The 18,718-nt window shown below is 34.6% G+C and overlaps 1 protein-coding gene across 1 annotated transcript in view; it reads right to left on the reverse strand.

Moving 5' to 3' along the window:
• Positions 1-2,198: 2,198 nt before the first annotated feature.
• Positions 2,199-18,718, reverse strand: part of LOC113047353 (nuclear GTPase SLIP-GC-like) — a 44,728-nt gene continuing 28,208 nt past the window's right edge. The window contains exons 2-21 of the mRNA XM_026208715.1: positions 14,546-14,754; positions 14,402-14,456; positions 14,230-14,267; positions 13,890-13,946; positions 13,154-13,352; positions 12,839-13,070; positions 11,387-11,566; positions 9,876-10,058; positions 9,379-9,557; positions 9,219-9,258; positions 8,898-8,978; positions 8,729-8,819; positions 8,505-8,641; positions 8,244-8,417; positions 7,983-8,146; positions 3,953-4,082; positions 3,569-3,677; positions 3,213-3,346; positions 3,043-3,127; positions 2,199-2,964 (exon numbers count right to left, since the gene is read on the reverse strand). Coding sequence (XP_026064500.1) covers positions 2,912-2,964; positions 3,043-3,127; positions 3,213-3,346; positions 3,569-3,677; positions 3,953-4,082; positions 7,983-8,146; positions 8,244-8,417; positions 8,505-8,641; positions 8,729-8,819; positions 8,898-8,978; positions 9,219-9,258; positions 9,379-9,557; positions 9,876-10,058; positions 11,387-11,566; positions 12,839-13,070; positions 13,154-13,352; positions 13,890-13,946; positions 14,230-14,267; positions 14,402-14,456; positions 14,546-14,747 — 2,523 coding nt within the window. The 5' untranslated portion in view covers positions 14,748-14,754 and the 3' untranslated portion in view covers positions 2,199-2,911. The remainder of the gene's footprint in view (positions 2,965-3,042; positions 3,128-3,212; positions 3,347-3,568; positions 3,678-3,952; positions 4,083-7,982; positions 8,147-8,243; positions 8,418-8,504; positions 8,642-8,728; positions 8,820-8,897; positions 8,979-9,218; positions 9,259-9,378; positions 9,558-9,875; positions 10,059-11,386; positions 11,567-12,838; positions 13,071-13,153; positions 13,353-13,889; positions 13,947-14,229; positions 14,268-14,401; positions 14,457-14,545; positions 14,755-18,718) is intronic.

An 18,718-nucleotide genomic window follows, 5' to 3' on the forward strand; every position in this document is an offset into this window, starting at 1 on the left:
TGGGTCTGTGTCTTCCCGGCCAGGTTCGGGTCCAGCTTTAAAATAAATGATGGTCTGCATCGGTTTCCAGGTAGTAGCCTACATTTTTTTTTTTTTTTTGGTTCTGCACGGGCCTGGGTCCAACTTTCAAAATTATAGATGGGTCCGGGTCGGTTCAGTGTAGCATATTTACTGGTCTCTTTGGGTTTGGTTATGAATTTTTGGATCTGTTTAAACCTCTAGTCCAAGGTCAATAATGATTCCTGACATCTGCTTTTTTTTTTTCATACTAAATAGCATGTATTACTGGTTTGCCATTTGGCCTTCCTATTTTCTGTAGGATTATATCTCCCGTTCTAAGGGTGTTCTTTCTACATTCTATCAGTCCATCTGATTCTTCTTGAAATTTTTGTTCTGCTCGTTTTCTAAGGGCTGCAGCCACCCAAGCCCCATGGCTAAGAAGTTTATTGGCAGCAGTTACCAAAACACAAGCTTCCTCCTCCTGCTCTAAACACCTAAACACTATTCTTTCAAGATAATATTTTTTCCCCCTTTTCAAAATAAATCCTGAGTGACTCTTCATCCTCTGATGAAAATTCATCACTTGGGCTATTGGGGTTATAAGCAAATTCATTTTCCCTTGAACCCCTGTCAGATCCTTTTCCCTGGTCAACTTCAGCTTGGGTGGCCCAATCTCTTGTTGGCATGCCTTCTCTCCCTGCTTCATCAAAAACTCTTACTTTGGGAGATCCATCTTTGCCTCCTTTATTAGAGTAAATGAAGGTCGGCACCTATATTCTGAGATTTACTATGGAGGCGATAACCCTAACCTCTCCCCATGGTATCTGACTGGACCCGCATCTACACTGCATGCCATTAATCCATTATAGTCTTCCCCTCATATCCTGAGAAACTAGATCAATGGTAACCATTTGCCCATCATTTCACTTTTGATTTTTTTAAGGTTTTTTTTTTCCTTTCTTTTTTTCTAACTCACCCTGTTCTGAGGGTCTTTTCTCTTTTTACATGTCTTCTCATGCCTGCTCACACTTTCAATTCAGTTCCTCTGAACTTTTTTTATGGCTGTGGCTATATGGTGCCAGCAGTGGGGACTCCACTCTGGACTTTGGTATTTTGTGTCTGATCTCTGCATGTTTGACCATTCTTTATAATAAATTACTGCATATGGATCAGAACGTCTCTGACCAGTTGTAACATTTATGCTTATCTCTCTATTATCCCTCAAGCTTTTCTCCCTTTTTACTCGACCCTCACACATTGGGTACCATGATCTGTCCTTCAGATTTGGTGTGTCTAGAAACCCTGTGCAGTGTCCTTCCAGCATCAATCAGGTCTGGTCTTCTTAAGGCTCGTTTGACATAAGTAATTAGGTTCAGATAATAGTGTTATGGATAAAATAATTTACTCTTAGATCTTGTTTAAGACAGGTTTAAACGCATCACCATTTGAAATGGTTTCGCTTTAATAAATTCAGAATAATAAATCAACACAACATGACAGCGAGATACCTTCACCCTATAGTTCTGCCTTGGTTACACAGTATTGCTTCACAACAAATAATTTCCATACATGTACATACATGATAAGATTAACACACACCCACTAAGTTTTAACTCTGCAGTAACCTCTTTGTTGCTATTGTCACCTAAACACAAGATATATATGCAGGTTGCAATTTCAAAGGCTTTCATTTTGCAAATGCAACACCTAAGTACTTGCAAAGCGAGACATTTAATCATATTTTTCTATAACCATTGTTAGCCTCAAGCCAGACACCTATTCTCTTTCTCACTTTGACTGGAGGTCTGGTAAGAAGTGCTATTTCCAGAGACGGCATTGGGGCCTCGATCTCATTTAACAAAACTTGTCAATCTCGTCTTCTCTTCTCAAAATACAATCTACTACACACAGTCATTCCTTTTAACATTATCATTAATGTTAGGGTGACCATATGCGCCGTTCATACGGGACATACCCAGCCAGAATTTTAATAATGCCTTAAACATCCAGAGCAGCTTGACCAATAACATGCAGGTATTGTACGTAGTCGACCAATCGTGGGGCTGCGTGTGAGAAGGTGAGATCTAGAGGGAACAATCAAAGCTATGCAAATATGCGCACATGTTTGTTCGTTCGATTGACTTGAAGCGTCGCTGCGCACAAATCCAAAAAAAAACAAAAACAAAGTGCGCCACAATCCTTCAAGTCAAACGAACGAACATACACGTAAAAGCGATTCAAAAGCATAAGGAGCCGTCTGCTCTGCTCTTATGATAGCTCTCATGATTCACAACAATCAATCTGCACAGTACAAATAGCCAAAACCTGGATATTTTAGGCAATATTAAAATCCTGGCTGGGACGTGTCCCATATGAACGGCGCATATGGTCACCCTAATTAATGTTTTATTTATTCTTTCCTGTTGTCTAATTAATCTTATCATTCCTCTTATTTTAGAAGTGATCTCCTGATGCTCCTGGTTTGTCCTTCTTCTTTCTTCATTTTTCCGTCTTTTGTTTCTTGATATCTTTGTCCCATTTTCTTTGTAAAACTTGTACATGTGAATCATCCAAGATGAATTTCTAGTTTACCTGGTTCTCCGTTTAGGCTTCCTGTTGGGGACTGGTCACGAGAGTGCACCTTATTTATTGAGTCCACTGACCCAACGACTAACATATTCTACTTCAGCCTACGTTTAGTTGTATTTGTTAATAACTGCTGTAGACTACACTTAAAAATTGTTTTTCTTATGCGATTAGTTACACAATCAAACGTTTAGTCAAACAAATTAAAGGACTGGAAATAATTATAATAATAATAGAGCTTTAAGCATGCTTTATAATAGAAAAAAAATTATCTTAAAAATAACTTTCACTGAAAAATGCTGACATGCTGCTTTTAAACGATGAGTCAGATGACAGATCTTGACAGACTCTCCAACCTTTCAATCTCTCCAGTGACATCTAGAAAAGAAATATCACTGGGTGTTGAGCCTGATTTTAAAGTGAGTCTAAATAATTTGTTATTATATTCTCTCTTACCAATCAGAGGGGTTCTGCTGGTTTGTGAAAGTGAGCGTTCCACTGATCTCTTGAGCTCAGATTCAAGGGTCTTGCATATATGCTCCTTTAGAAAGAAACAACAGAAAATACATAGTCAAGGTATAGAAAAAGAAGACAGTTTTTGTGTTGATTTTGTGAAATACAAATACCTTTAAATCCTTGAACTGATTCAGAACTTCCATTTTTGCATCTTCGAACATGCTGTGTTTTAACAAATCAATTGTTTCTGTTATTTTATTCTCCCTCCTCTTCATTGCTTGATCTCCTTTCAACTTTGCAGCTTCTGTAATAGGTAACATTTAATATTAATTGATATTCTGTTAATATTTATTATATGCAATACACACATAGAATGTCTCTGAGAGAAAAACTATAATTAATTATATAAGGACAAAAATGTGAAGGCTGGTTTCATTTGTGGTCTTTTAACAGATTTGTGCAACCTCAGGTAGGCAAAAGTTAAATAAACTGAAATTAGTGTGTGTTGTTTTAAATGCTTCCTTACGCTCATAGCCAGCAGTCATTCGATTCTGAATAGTTGTTTCGATTGATGAGAAGATTTTCTTCTTTCTCACAACAACTTCTCTTTTGAGCAATACCTTCACTTTGGTTTCCTTATGAGAAGGTAAACACAGATAATTATTAAAATACATATGCAGGAGGAAATTATTTAGCAGAAAATAGCTTTTCTGCATTCAGAAGGCCTTTGCATTTTGACACTTTAAACTTGGCAATTATATTTTTGGAGACAATGCAAAAGATGTATAAAGATAACAAATTCTGTTGCTTGCAAAATAGTTATCATTCATTGGAATAGAGTTATCTGTAGATGAAAGTATAAAATAGAATAAAATAAAAGACAACTTTATATAAAATAAAGACAACTTGCCTCTGTTTTGATGAAGTTTTCCATGTGGTATAGCATGGAAGATGATGAGTAAGCACTGCCATTTCGGATGATACTGAATTTATCAATCTGTTCCTGCACTGATTTTCCTGTTTTCATATTGTCATCAACACTTTAGTAATGAAGAAAAAAAGTGTTAAATAACACAAGACCAAATGTGTTCTGATAGGTCATCCTAGACCAGTGGTTCTCAATTCCAGTCCTTGCACCCACCTTATATATACACATACACACGGATGTAACGATATTATCAATATCATGATATCACATTAGCAAAACCGTCTTGATATTATCGTGGTCACATGAGGATATAAAAACGATAGGTCTTCTGGGCAAAAATGTTGTTTGAAAAATATTTTAAAACTTATTATTCTAACATAAAAGGTCTTTAAAGTTGTGTTTTGGGCCATTATGCTTTGGCACGGTATCTGTCAAATGAACTAAAACCAAGTCTGTTTTTTCGCCACACACTTCATTCAGGTGACAGCTCATGATCCGGTGATTTCTGCACATCAGAATGCAAAAAAAATATTTTAACTGAAGCTGGAGTTTTCCTTCAAAATAAAAGCTCTACTGCTGTTTCTGTCAAAATAAAAGCTTAAAAGTGCAGTATGAATTGCTGACATCTAGTGGTTTAAATTCAGTCCAAATTTAAAATATCTCTTTCAAGTATAGAAATTAGGAAAGAAGTATTGTAATTTCTCTACTGATGTGTAAAGTGCAAAAAATAAAAATAAATAATAATAACTGTAATTTATTTTACATTTCAATTGTTTTACAATATGTCTATTACTGTAATTTTTGTCATTATTATTACTATATTCTACTTTTTTTGGCATCCTAAAACACCAGTGTGAATGTAATTTAGACTGAAGCAGTATATCACAAATAAAAAAAGAGTCTTCAGGTGCTTTACTTTTTTCTAACTAAAGTTTTATTAAGAACATGGGTTGGAGCTCTTATCAAAGAGAATTAGATAAAATAACTTTAAAATATACAAAATGTATTTTTTTTTTTTTCAAATCTTCATTTGTCTTTGTTTTTTTTTAACCATCACAATATCGTATCATGGATTTCATATCGGGATATAATCATATTGTGAGATTTTGATATCGTTACATCCTTAATATATATATATATATATATATATATATATATATATATATATATATATATATATATATATATATATTATATATATATACACAGTACAGACCAAGAGTTTGGAAACATTACTATTTTTAATGTTTTTGAAAGTTTGAAAGTTTCTTTTGCTCATCAAGCCTGCATTTATTTGATCAAAAATACAGAAAAAACAATAATATTGTGAAATATTATTAAAACTTAAAATAATAGTTTTCTATTTGAATATACTTTAAAAAATAATTTATTCCTTGTGATGCAAAGCTGAATTTTCAGCATCAATACTCCAGCCTTCAGTGTCACATGTAACATCCAGTCTATCACATGATCATTTAGAAATCATTCTAATATTCTGATTTATTATGAGTGTTGGAAACAGTTCTGCTGTCTAATATATTTGATGAATAAAATGTTAAAAAGAACTGCATTTATTCAAAATAAAAAAACATTTCTAATAATATATATTCTAATAATATATTTTCTTTACTATCACTTTTTATCAATTTAACACATCCTTGCTGAATAAAAGTATTGATTTTATTAAAAAAAAAAAAGAAGAAAAAAAATGACTGACCCCAAATTACTGACCAGTAGTGTATATTGTTATTACAAAATATTTATATTTTAAAAACATAGCTTCTTATTTTTATTTTTATTTTTGTACTTTTTATTCATCAAAGTATGCTAAAAAAGTATCACATGTTCTGAAAAAATATTAAGCAGCAGAACTGTTTCCAGCTTTGATAATAAATCATCATATTAGAATAATTTCTAAAGGATCATGTGATAATGATCCTAAAAATGCATCTTTGCATCACAGAAATAAATGACAATTTAAAGTATAATAAATTTAAAAACAATTATTTTAAATTGTAATAATATATCACAATATTACATTTTTTTCTGTATTTTTGATCAAATAAATGCAGGCTTGATGAGCAGAAGAAACTTCTTTCAAAAACATAAAAAATAGTAATGTTTCCAAACTTTTGGGTATATATATATATATATATATATATATATATATATATATATATATAGACACACACACACACACACACACACACACACACACATATATATATATATATATAAATAAAATGTTTGTGTCAGTATGTGTGACCCTGGACCACAAAACCAGTCATAAGTTTCAATTTATTAGGGCCCAAGCACCACGGTGCGAAAACCCCGGAATTTGCTCCGTCATTAATCAAAAATTAGGTTTTGATATATTTACGGTAGGAAATTTACAGAATATCTTCATGGAACATGATTTTTACTTAATATCCTAATGATTTTTGACATAAAAATTTGATAACTTTGACCCATACATGGCTATTGCTACAAATGCACCCCAGCGACTTAAAGGCCATGTTGCAGGGTTAATTTTTTAATGAATTTGTGCAATTTGCTTGTTGGTAATAAACATTTAAACTGTAATCCATTGTATTTTATGTTGTTGGGTACAAAACGGAATATAATATGAAAAAGTAGGTACTATCTTACAGCGGTTTGCAACGATTCTCCTTTCCCCCACAATGCATTGCATTATGTCACGTTGGGGAGAGAATTTACCAAAGCCCGCATTGAGAGCTTTGACAGTGACTAGAGACGAGTAGTAGACGAGAGTATTCAGATAGCGCAGATTATAGATAAATAGATGAATACATAGATAGATATAGATAGATAGATTAGATATATAGATAGATAGACAGACAGATAGATAGAGAGATATCGACCAACAGCGACCCAAACGCACTCACTTCCCTACAGCACAAGCTTTTCAGCGCAGTTTCCATGGACAGCACCGCCCACACAAGCACCTGCCAAACACAGTGACACACACGCGGCTACGTTTGCAACAACATTTTCACCGGAGGAAGAGATAAACGTGTAGAAACGTCCATATAGCTAGCATGATGCCTTCTATTTCTAGATGACAAAGACAAAGTTTATCAGTTCTATGACACTATGACAAAGGTTACTGGTACTTATCTGAACTAACAACAGGATCACTGCCACTAGATATAAAGAAAACGTTGATTTTTTTCACTCTGTGCTACTCAATGACAGTAAAAAAAAATTGTGTCGTTATTGTGCACTGCTGCTCGTAGACTAGCTCCAGTGCTCATTGCTGCGATGCTAAATGATAGCATCTCACCAGGACTCTTCTCCAACTCTCCACTCATTCTCCTCGGACCATGCATAGGCTTTGACGGACATCAGTTCTTGGCAATTCCTCATTTGCCCTCTCACGACTGGCTCGATCGAAATTACACGGCTGTGGGCCATCATACATGTTGGCTCTTGCCACCTCTTCCTCATCCCAGTCAGTCGCTATAACGTTAGTTCTGATGCTCGTAACCACTACTAACGACTTTGTACCATTCTAGGCAAGTTATGTAAAACTTTCTGAGCGCAAGGAAATGTAGCTAGATTATTAATTTTATTGCAACGTTACATTGACCTAAAATCGTTTTTTCAACGTGTACCACCTGCATAAACACTGCATCCATAGGCAGTATTATTCGTAGGGGCTGCCATCGTTATTTCGTGTGCTGTGTGACGTCGGAACTCGGAGTACATCAATCTAGTACAAGTTCATGGGTTTGACTGCCATTCCAGTGCACTTTCATGGGTTTAAGGTTGGAAAAACATGGGTTACGGGTATGCCACATTTCATACTAGGCTGAGGCTACCTTATGGCCAATGGCCTTTAAGACTGGTTTTGTGCTCCAGGCTCAGATATATACCACTAGCTGATATAGATGTGCTCATATATTCCAATACACTGCTCATCTAACACTCTAAACTGTTTTATTTTTATCAACTGAAGTTATAGTGGATGGGGAATGACAGCAGAACTTACGGAAAAATTAAATTAAATTTCTCAAAGATGTTGTCGTGCATGTGTTTGGCCAAGCACATGTTTAGATCTAGCGGTTTATCCCTGTTCTTTGGCCAGTAGAATCCTTTGTTCTTGTACAATGCTTGAAGGGTTCTATGGAATCCCCTTTTATCAGGAGGTGCAACCTGATTCAGAAAGCACAAATATCATTCCCAATAGAAAGCCCAAAAAAATGGCTTTTCAAACATTTCTACATTTCACATACAACAGAATCACACTTACAGATGCAATCATGGAGTTTTTAGTGTTAACACACTGTTCCACTGATTCCTCCACTCCTTTGGAGAGACATTGATCCAAAATCTTAGAAAGTGAATCCAACTGACAATCCAACTCCTTCAGTGCCTCTTCTAGATTCTTCAGCAAAGCTTCATGGACTTCAGCTTTTTTCTCCACCTAAAACACAAAGCAATGTAGCAGTAAATTTCTCAACAAACCTATTGGCTGATTTCAGAAGACAAGTAAAATATCAATAATTCAGACCATTTTTTCATCTGTATCTAGTTGGACACTTTGAATGAAAGATAAAACTCCCTTTGCTTCATTGACATAATCTCTGGTCAGTTCTCGGTTAATTCTCCTGTTAGTGTTCTTCAGAAAGTCTTGCAGCTTTTTGATTTCTACAGATTATTGGCAAAATGTAATTTTTTAAGTGAGCAGGAGTAATAAGACACACAAACTGTTCAAACAAAAATTCACTTGATTACCTGTTTCAGCAGGTTCCAGATGTGGAATTTTATTTAAGTATGCCTTGGAGCTGACAGTGAAGACGTCAATAATGAATCTGGCTTTTGATTTCTGAATAAGAATAACAATAAGAATAAGAATACGTACATGTTTGAATAAGAATAAGAATGTTTGAGTTCACATATATACCATGATTTCAAGATTTTTAAACTTATTTTTCACAAGTTCCTTTGCACGGTTGTTCCTGTGAATTATGCACCATGTTGGGTTCTGAAAAATATAAACAATATATATACAAATCAGATAATCCAGTGATATTTAATTAAATGGATGAAAGTGTGCAAGATTATTATATATGTATTAGCCAGTAAGTCAGATCAGGCATGTATAAACTTTGTAGAGCAATCCATTGTTAATTATTAGCCTTTTAAAGTGCACTGAATTTTTAGAAGACTGCATTAAAATAATACAGAAAAACATATTATACATTTGCTTGTAAATTTACCAAACCTTGTCTAAAGACATTTGTTCTTCAGGGTGGGGTACAGATCTGAAATAAATATGTAAGATATATTAAATAATTTAAAAAAAAGTAAAAACATTACTTAGAATATTTTCCTATTTTAATACAAGAAATGCAGATTCTTGACAAGGATCTCTTTATTCTAACCCTATATATTCTTCCGGATCAATGTCATCAGTTTTAGTACAGATGAAGTCAATGTTTCTGCACTCTCCTCCTGGTCCCAGGTCTTGAATGCAGTGCTGTATTATACTCCAGGGGTCTGTGTCATCAATAGCTCGACTGATATTACTTACAATCCACACAGAAGAGCACTCTCTCAGTTTCTGTGGAATTAGAAAGATAAAAACTGAGTAAAATATACCTGGCAAACCTGTAGTAGTGCTTTAAACTGCACATTGCTGAGGTTGAATTTTATATGTATTCCACTGTTAATGAAATTCTTCATCCAAATATGAAAATTTTGCCATCTAATACCATCATCGTCATGACTCAACAGAATAATTTGTTCATGAATCAGAGCTCATCATGTAAATTTGAATGAAGAAAGGATCTTGTACTGGATTGGAACTACATGAGGGTGACAGTGAGTAAATCATGACAGAATTTACATATTTCATAGTTTTAAAGAGCGCAGGGTTTACAGTTTTCCACAGGTCATCTCTAATTTTGTTGCAGTCTCCAGTCCCAGGAAGATCAACAAGCACAATGTGCTCCAGGAGTTCACGACGGTTTGGTATCTTGATTGTCACACTTTTCACAAGAGGCCAGTACCAGTCACCATGTTTTATGTAATGAGCAACATCATTGGTAAATTCCTTGGAGACCTGTTCAAGTAAATAACGCTGATTTAATAGTCAGAAAACATTTATATTTATTTTATTTATATATGAAAATAGAGGAAGATGGGGCTAGTTATCAGCAGTGTTAAAAAAGGTTTTTAAGCTCCAATCAAACAAATGTGTGTCTTCTATAACGGCAGTTTTATGTTGCTATAAAGCATCTAAATCATCTCTCTCTTAAATCTGATTAATCCTTGTGAATGCTATCATCCACACAGTTTTGCCCAATTATGAATTGTTTCTTCATAAGTTTTAAAATTTTGCACAAAAGTACATAATATCGTTCCATTCCCCTCATAACAACCTCTATAGTACAATAAAAGGCTTAGTTATAACTAGTGATGTCAAAAGACCCAGTACTTCGGTACCAAGTCGGTTCTAAAAAAAATGTAAATGTTATGGTACTGAGTACCCAGTTAACCAGCTTCTTGGAAGGTGTGCAGATGCGCTCTCTTCATAAAGCACTTAGAGATGATGAAATCAGGAGGAAACACACCAAAATACAGACAGACACCTGGATCAAATGAAAGCATTCAAACAGGTAAGTTTCATTGTGTTTCCCATACAATGATTTATTTGAGGCGTCTGCCACAATATCAAAACTCACCGCCACAAATAGATTTTCCAAAAGGCTTTGACTTTATTGAATAAACAGGAGCACTGCACAAGTCAAAGTCTAAACCCAGTGCGGTTGTTTTTATATCAATGTATTTCTGAAGGAATCCGACTGTCTTCAGAAAATGATGGATGTCATTTTGACTTCATCTTGCCTGTAATGCCTGAGCAGCTGCAGGCTGTGCACTTATTTGATTACAGCCGTTACCAGGGAAACCTCTATCTCGCGCTGTACAAGCGCCTCCTGCTGGCAGAGAATGAATTTGCATATATGTATGCCAGCACAAATAAGACTACAAGGCTGTGGGAAACACATTCTGTTATGAATATTATTAAATATTTTAATTTGAATGTCAAATTGAAATGAATGCTGTTTGGACTAAATTAAAGTGTTTTTGTCTTTTGCTTTGGTACCAAAATTGGTACAGAGAACCGTGGATTTTCAGTGGTATTGGTACCAAATACTAACACATTTTGGTATCGTGGCATCACTAGTCATAACTATTATATCGGTGTAAATGTTTACTAGTTTTTAATAGTTTAATCGTTTTTTTTTTTCTTATAGCAATGACTTCAAGCTGAGTGCCTATGTACCTAACCTGCTAAATTAAATAAAACCTGAGAAATATTTAATGGACTAAAAGTTTGACCAGGTGCCATATGACCATATGACTACTCCATATATATTCAGCTCTTACTTCAGTGTGTGAAATAGTTTTTGTCGTGGTAGACAAAAAGTTATCAATTTTGGCATATTTGTCATCTCTCTTCAGTTCTTCCAGTGTTTTCTTAACTGCATCAGCTCCATACAGTGCAGTGATTCTTTCTATAACAGTTTCGGTCCTGTTGTCAGTTGAAGTAATCTCATTTTCCAATTCCTGCAAAACAAACAAAAGACTATTTCCTTCACAATGTGTTTATATATACATACTAGGGGTGTAGCCCAGGGGTGGTTAGGACAAAAACTACATGGAAAAGATATCGCTTCGCATCACGTCTGGTTGGGACAAACGGTGTTACAGTTTGATCCATCCCCCAAAAAATCTAAGTATAAAAATATTAATGCTGACAGAGCTAATAACTGAATCTGCAATTAGGGAAAGTGGAGAGAAGAGATCCAGTCTAGGAAGGAGCAGGAACAGTTGATTTGATTGGCAGACTTGGAGTTTAAGTTTTTTTATATTCAAAGTTCTTCTGTATCTAAATATAATAAAAATGTTCATAATTATTTGAAAGACTACCAGGGGAAAAAAAATCTTAATATTTATTGTGTGACCAACTTTTGATTATATATATATGTGTGTGTGTGTAAATATTTTTGGTATGTCGGGGGGTTGTAATTGTTTTTGCTTAGGACTATGTCGCAATGTGGGTAATATTTCTTTTAACCAGAATAATTATTTCTTCAAGAAGGCAAGAGTTATGCAGGTGTGCATATTAATTTCAGTCAATTCAATGCAGAAAGTGAAAGTAAAAACGGATCGACTGAGTAATGACTGAGCTATCGGCATCTGACGCTGCATATTATCTGTATACTTCAACAAATGCTGATAACAGTATATAGCTTACTGTTTTCATTTATACCCTTTACTTTCCTCTTGTGGCCGTAGTACATTGTGAAAAAAAAATTAGAAGAAGCATATTTCTGTTTTGTGTTAAACAGGTTGTTTTTGGAAGTTGGTGCTTGAACTAGGCTAAAACTTTTTATTTCATAGATTTTTATGGATGACTGCAGTGTTAAATTTTTAATGATAAGCCTTTAATTTATTGTATAATAAACCTGCTTTAAAAAGACCTTTTGGAAAAACATTTAGAGAAGTAAATAGCTTAATATTTTGTTGTCCTCGCAGTGTGTCAGTTATGCGGTAATATTGCGGGGCAAATTAATTATAATTTTAAATTAATAATAAAAGTAACTTCATAATAATAATAGTTCTAATAATTATAATAGTAATAGTGCCCTGCGTGCCTGTCTGCTACACCACTGGGCAGATACATGTACATGTACAAATGTAATAGGATTAGTCCAATTAATTATTCAGTTTGTAATGCGTACCGAACCTAAAGCCTCGTACCAAATGGTTCAAATTAATTCGTATATCATACACCCCTAATACATACATATGATAAGATAAAGGTTAATAAATAACCTCTTTAGAGATGAGATCAATCTCTGCTGTGTAGTTGGAATCGATCAGATTTGCTTCCACCTGAGTTACAACAGATGTACAGGCACCAAAACTACCAGATGGCAGGAAATAATTTAATCCCAAGATTGCATTTAATAGGGAGCTTTTTCCTTGTCCTGTCTTTCCAAAAACACCTATGGTTTCCTTTCTTCTTTGGTCTTTATCCATCTTGTCCATTTTTGCAATGGCATCTCTAAATCATGAAGAAAATAAATGTAACTGGACACTGCTTTGGAATTATATATATTTTTTACATAATGATTCACAAGTACTTACAATATGTTGTTTTTTTGTTCAATTGATGTTTGGTCTGTGCTGTTAATATTTTGAATTCTAATTTTAACTTCCATCATGATCTGCTTCGCACTCTTCAATATGAACATATCTGTATTCTGTTTAAAGGATGGGTTTCCTGCTAAGACACAACACAAAAGCAAACAGGCTGCAATAAATCTCACTAAAATGGAGAGAGGATCTCACAGAAAGAGCAAGATACTGCCTTGCACAAACTTCTCCCCTTATCCTGAAGCTCGCTTTCTCTTTTCCCTCCTCCCTTTCCCCCCCACCAGGCCCAAGTCACATTTTTGTGTATTTAATTTTTGATGGAAAAGCACTGAAAGTTCACTAAGAATGTCTAAGTACAATGTATGATATATCTCGATAATCCATTGATTTTTGCCTTTTCATGTTTGGTTTCAGTTAAAATATAAGAAATCATTAATAGGCACAAAATAAAATTGACTACATGATTAGTCCTGTAAATCCATTAGATTTGTACACACAGACTTACAGCTTCTCCTGTCACATCAGGAGGATGGATATCATGTGTAATATTGATTTCACCCCTCTTACTTAAATGCCTTGACCGGCAGATTACTTCTAATCATGTGTTACAACGACTCTGGTCTTTTTTAATATACGAATACCAATATATATATATATATATAAATGGGAGATAAGAGATAAATCAGAATCGGATTCAGATTTTTTTTACACACTCAGAATGACTTGCCTGGATGTAACTTTGCACAGGTATGTGAATCACATGTTTCAAGTTTTCTCTTAGTACCTGTAAGATAATTCATACACATCAATTTTCTATTAAATCAACAGCACAATAATTGTTTTATTGATAAAAGGCCATTATGGGTTGAATGTTTTTGGCCAAAATGCCTAAAGAAATCAACAACAAAAAAAGAAACACCTTACATCGATTGTTTTTTGTTTTTTAAGAATTTGAAAATCTTTCCCCTCTTAAAACAAAATCAGTTGTGCAAAATCAGTTGTAGGGATATAAAAATGAAAAGTACAATCTCTCATTTAAACTGATAGTACACAATTAGTTGGCTTACCATGAGAGAAAATTCCTGACAGAGCAGACTGTGATGGCCTAGGAGAAAGTGGAGATGTTTCTATTACTTGATTGTTTTGTGTTACAGGTCTGTTTACGTAAAATAACAATATAACTAACAAATAACTATATATTATTTTATTATATTATATGTATAAGAGTTTATTACATACTGTTCTTTCTGCTCACTCATTTCTGCTTGCATTTCCTTGGCCTGCTCATAAGTGCCTACAATAAAATAAAATTATATCTATGTATATATATATATATAGAGAGAGAGAGAGAGAGAGAGAGAGATAGTTAAGGTAGTAACTTACCATATTCTGATCGAAACAGAATAGCTAATTTCTCCCATGGTTTCTCTCCTGTTGAGGGCTCAAGACGGTTCTCAACAGCTTCCATGCACTTCTCTGGTGATTTGAATGGGGGCCAGTAACACTGTTTCTTGTCTTCGCTCAACCAGTTTGTTGGTGCCACCAACAACTCATCTGAGTCATGCAAGATAACAACTGCATACATGGTTGTCCTGCAATAAAGAATTAAATATGAGTAAGCAAGCAACTAAATCAGTCAATCAATGAATCAAAAGCTGTACAAAATTTGCCATCTGAACAAAAGAATATATATATGTATATATGTGTGTGTGTGTGTGTGTGTGTGTGTGTGTGTGTGTGTGTGTGTGTATGGGTGATCCTATAATTGGAGATACATTTGTCATTTGTCATTTCTCAAGTTAAGAAAAAAAACTTCACTAATAGAAATTCTTTCCAGTATCTTATTGAAAACATATTCAGTTTTAATAATCCAGTGCTTGCCAAACACAAGTTACTTCATTTTTTTTTTTTTTTTTTTACTTTTAACGAAAAAAAAAAATGTCTTTATGATATTTTTGTCGACTCCATTACGGCCAAATTAGGCAATGTGTAGAAATAACAATACATCATGACATGAAAAATCCTTGTATCACTAGACAAACGGTTCTTACATTCCAACATTTGGTACTGAAATAATATTTCACCTATGCAAAATAAAAATAACTATGTCTTAACAGAATTGTCTGTTTGGAGCAAATATTTTTCATCTGAAAATGTATTATATACAATATCCAATAAAAAAGAGAAATGTTGTTAAGATATCATAAAGGTGCATTATATCTCAATAATGTTTATGAGATTTTAAATAACAATTGTATAGTTTTTTGTGAAAATAGTTCATAAACAGAGTTGATCTTTTAAGTAACAGAACTGTAAAGTAACTGAATTTAAAGAATTATCTGATGGACTGTCAGTTCTGTTACACTGTTGTCAGCTTTGTTTACTCTACCTTAGTAACAGAGTTTGATAGTAACTGAATTGAAACTTTTTTTTTTTTTTTTTGCCAAGCCCTTCACCCTTAGCATAAATGCTAAGAGGACATGACACTAATGAAATCATGATAAAAATACCTTTAAATCAGCCAATTTGTGATCAGAAGTACATTTTCCTTTGATATTGTGATAACAGCGTTGACGTTCTTCAAAATAAATCTTTAGATTCAAAGATTTTCTCAAAGAGGGCATACAGACTTTTCAGTGCTTTAGATCTTGTCAGTGTAGAATCTTGTCAGAATCCAAATTAAAAGAAATAAACATTAGAAATATATTAGTCTGTGTGTAAGGAATGAATATAATATACAAGTTCCAGTTTTTGAATTAAATTAGTGAAATAAATCAACTTTTTGAAGACATTCTAATTATATGACCAGCACTTGTATATATAAAGTGCAACTTTCGCATGTACAGTAGGTGGCCAACCAAAATGATTGTTCTGCCACCGCGAGTGCTGTCGCTGCGTCTGCAAAGTGCATGGCACCAGCGCGATTTTTTTGGTCACACATTTAAGGCATAATTCAAAAATGCAAACTGTTAGCAGTTTGAAAAATCAAGAATAATAACAGACTTAATAAGAATTATTTCTAAATGCTGGACCGTGCTCATTTCGCTCTGCAAATGGAACCTGAAGATTTTTTTTTTTAACCAAGAATGAACCAAAATGAAAACATTTAGCTTTTAATATATACATTTACACACACACACACACACCTAAAGGATTATTAGGAACACCTGTTCAATTTCTCATTAATGCAATTATCTAATCAACTAATCACATGGCAGTTGCTTCAGTGCATTTAGGGGTGTGGTCCTGGTCAAGACAATCTCCTGAGCTCCAAACTGAATGTCAGAATGGGAAAGAAAGGTGATTTAAGCAATTTTGAGCGTTGTATGGTTGTTGGACTGAGTATTTCACAATCTGCTCAGTTACTGGGATTTTCACGCACAACCATTTCTAGAGTTTACAAAGAATGGTGTGAAAAGGGAAAACATCCAGTATGCAGCAGTCCTGTGAGAAACAACAGCAGAAGACCCCACCGTGTACCATTCATCTCCACTACAAATAGGAAAAAGAGGCTACAATTTGCACCAGCTTACCAAAACTGGACAGTTGAAGACTGGAAAAATGTTGCCTGGTCTGATGAGTCTCGATTTCTGCTGAGACATTCAGATGGTAGAGTCAGAATTTGGCGTAAACAGAATGAGAACATGGATCCATCGTGCCTTGTTACCACTGTGCAGGCTGCTGGTGGTGGTGTAATGGTGTGGGGGATGTTTTCTTGGCACACTTTAGGCCTCTTAGTGCCAATTGGGCATCGTTTAAATGCCACGGCCTACCTGAGCATTGTTTCTGAACATGTCCATCCCTTTTTTCCACCATGTACCCATCCTCTGATGGCTACTTCCAGCAGGATAATGCACCATGTCACAAAGCTCGAATCATTTCAAATTGGTTTCTTGAACATGACAATGAGTTCACTCTACTAAAATGCCCCCCACAGTCACCAGATCTCAACCCAATAGAGCATCTTTGGGATGTGGTGGAACGGGAGCTTCATGCCCTGGATGTGCATCCCACAAATCTCCATCAACTGCAAGATGCTATCCTATCAATATGAGCCAACATTTCTAAAGAATGCTTTCAGCACCTTGTTGAATCAATGCCACGTAGAATTAAGGCAGTTCTGATGGCGAAAGGGGGTCAAACACAGTATTAGTATGGTGTTCCTAATAATCCTTTAGGTGAATGTATATATATATATATATATATATATATATATATATATATATATATATATATATATATATATAATATATAATATATATATATATATATATATATATATATATATATATATATATATATAGCCTTTGTGTAAAGGTCTTTCTTTAATCTTTTGATGCATAGACTGTAGCCTAAGACTATCCCATGTTTTGAAATTGACTAACTGTAAATGTTCTAATGGTTTTTAAGGATGTTACAATGTTATATTATAATGTTATTGTTGTTTTACTTCGTCCTTTCATCTCCGTTTACAAACCAACATTTACAATTAGGTTCAGTTTCCAATCCCCCCTTTGCGCCACCTGGCGGCAGTTTCACAAATTGTTTTAACACGCGACTGACTTGCAGTTAACACCTGTGCAGTATTACCCATTCTGGTTGTCCACCTACTGTAGGTGAGAATAAAAAATGTTTGTCCAATACAGGAACACACACATTGGGTGTTTTATTTCTCTAATAATTAAGTCCACCAAATATTATTAGTTATCTTCTTGATAATTGATACGCAATCCTCACCTTCCATCCATTGATTTATATTTTTTCTCATGTCCATTAGACCTGTAATCACTTTCTTCACACTCCTGACTCTCCATTTCACTTTCAGGAAAATTTTTGTCTTCATCTTCCTTCAGTTCATCACACTCCTCACCTGGAGACTCATTATGCAGTTTATCTCTTTTTCCGCTGGATAGTGTTTCAATATAATATTCTTCATTGGTCCCGTTTCCCATTGTAACTACCTTATCTAGGTCCTCGGGTGGAATGCAGACTATCACATTTGGTTCAAAAACATGAATTGCATAATTTTCTAAATCCTTGCATAGCTTTAATGCATAGCATTTTAGTGTTGAAGGTATGAGTACTGGGGTCAAAGGGCAGCCCTGACACAGCAAGTTGTCTTCCTGAGCAGAAAACTTTTCTGAATCTCTAAGGAGATTTTCCACAGTAAGAAAGTCTCGATAAAGAGTTGAATTTGACTGGTTTTGCTCCTCTAACTCATCCTTAAGATGGCACAGCATTCTCTGAGTGCAGGGCGTTTTAGAAGTGATCATGACAATAGCTGGATCTTTTAGCTTCCCCTTTGAAACAGGCTTCAAGAAATCATCTAGATATCTTGCCAGAATAGTTGCGATGATTAGATAGTCGACGTTAAAAAAGTGATGACTATCTTTAAGTATACTTTTCAGAGATTCATTAAAATATCTCTCAGGACAGTTAAATGCACCTCTGTGGATTCCCTCATAGAGCATCTTTATGTATGGAATTATGAGCTGAATGTTGTCTCGATAGAAGGAAACTGGGATGCCATCTGGTCTCGATGTGTCTGACACCTGA

The sequence above is a fragment of the Carassius auratus genome, chromosome 28 (assembly GCF_003368295.1).
Source record: "Carassius auratus strain Wakin chromosome 28, ASM336829v1, whole genome shotgun sequence".
Taxonomy (NCBI): Eukaryota; Metazoa; Chordata; class Actinopteri; order Cypriniformes; family Cyprinidae; genus Carassius; species Carassius auratus.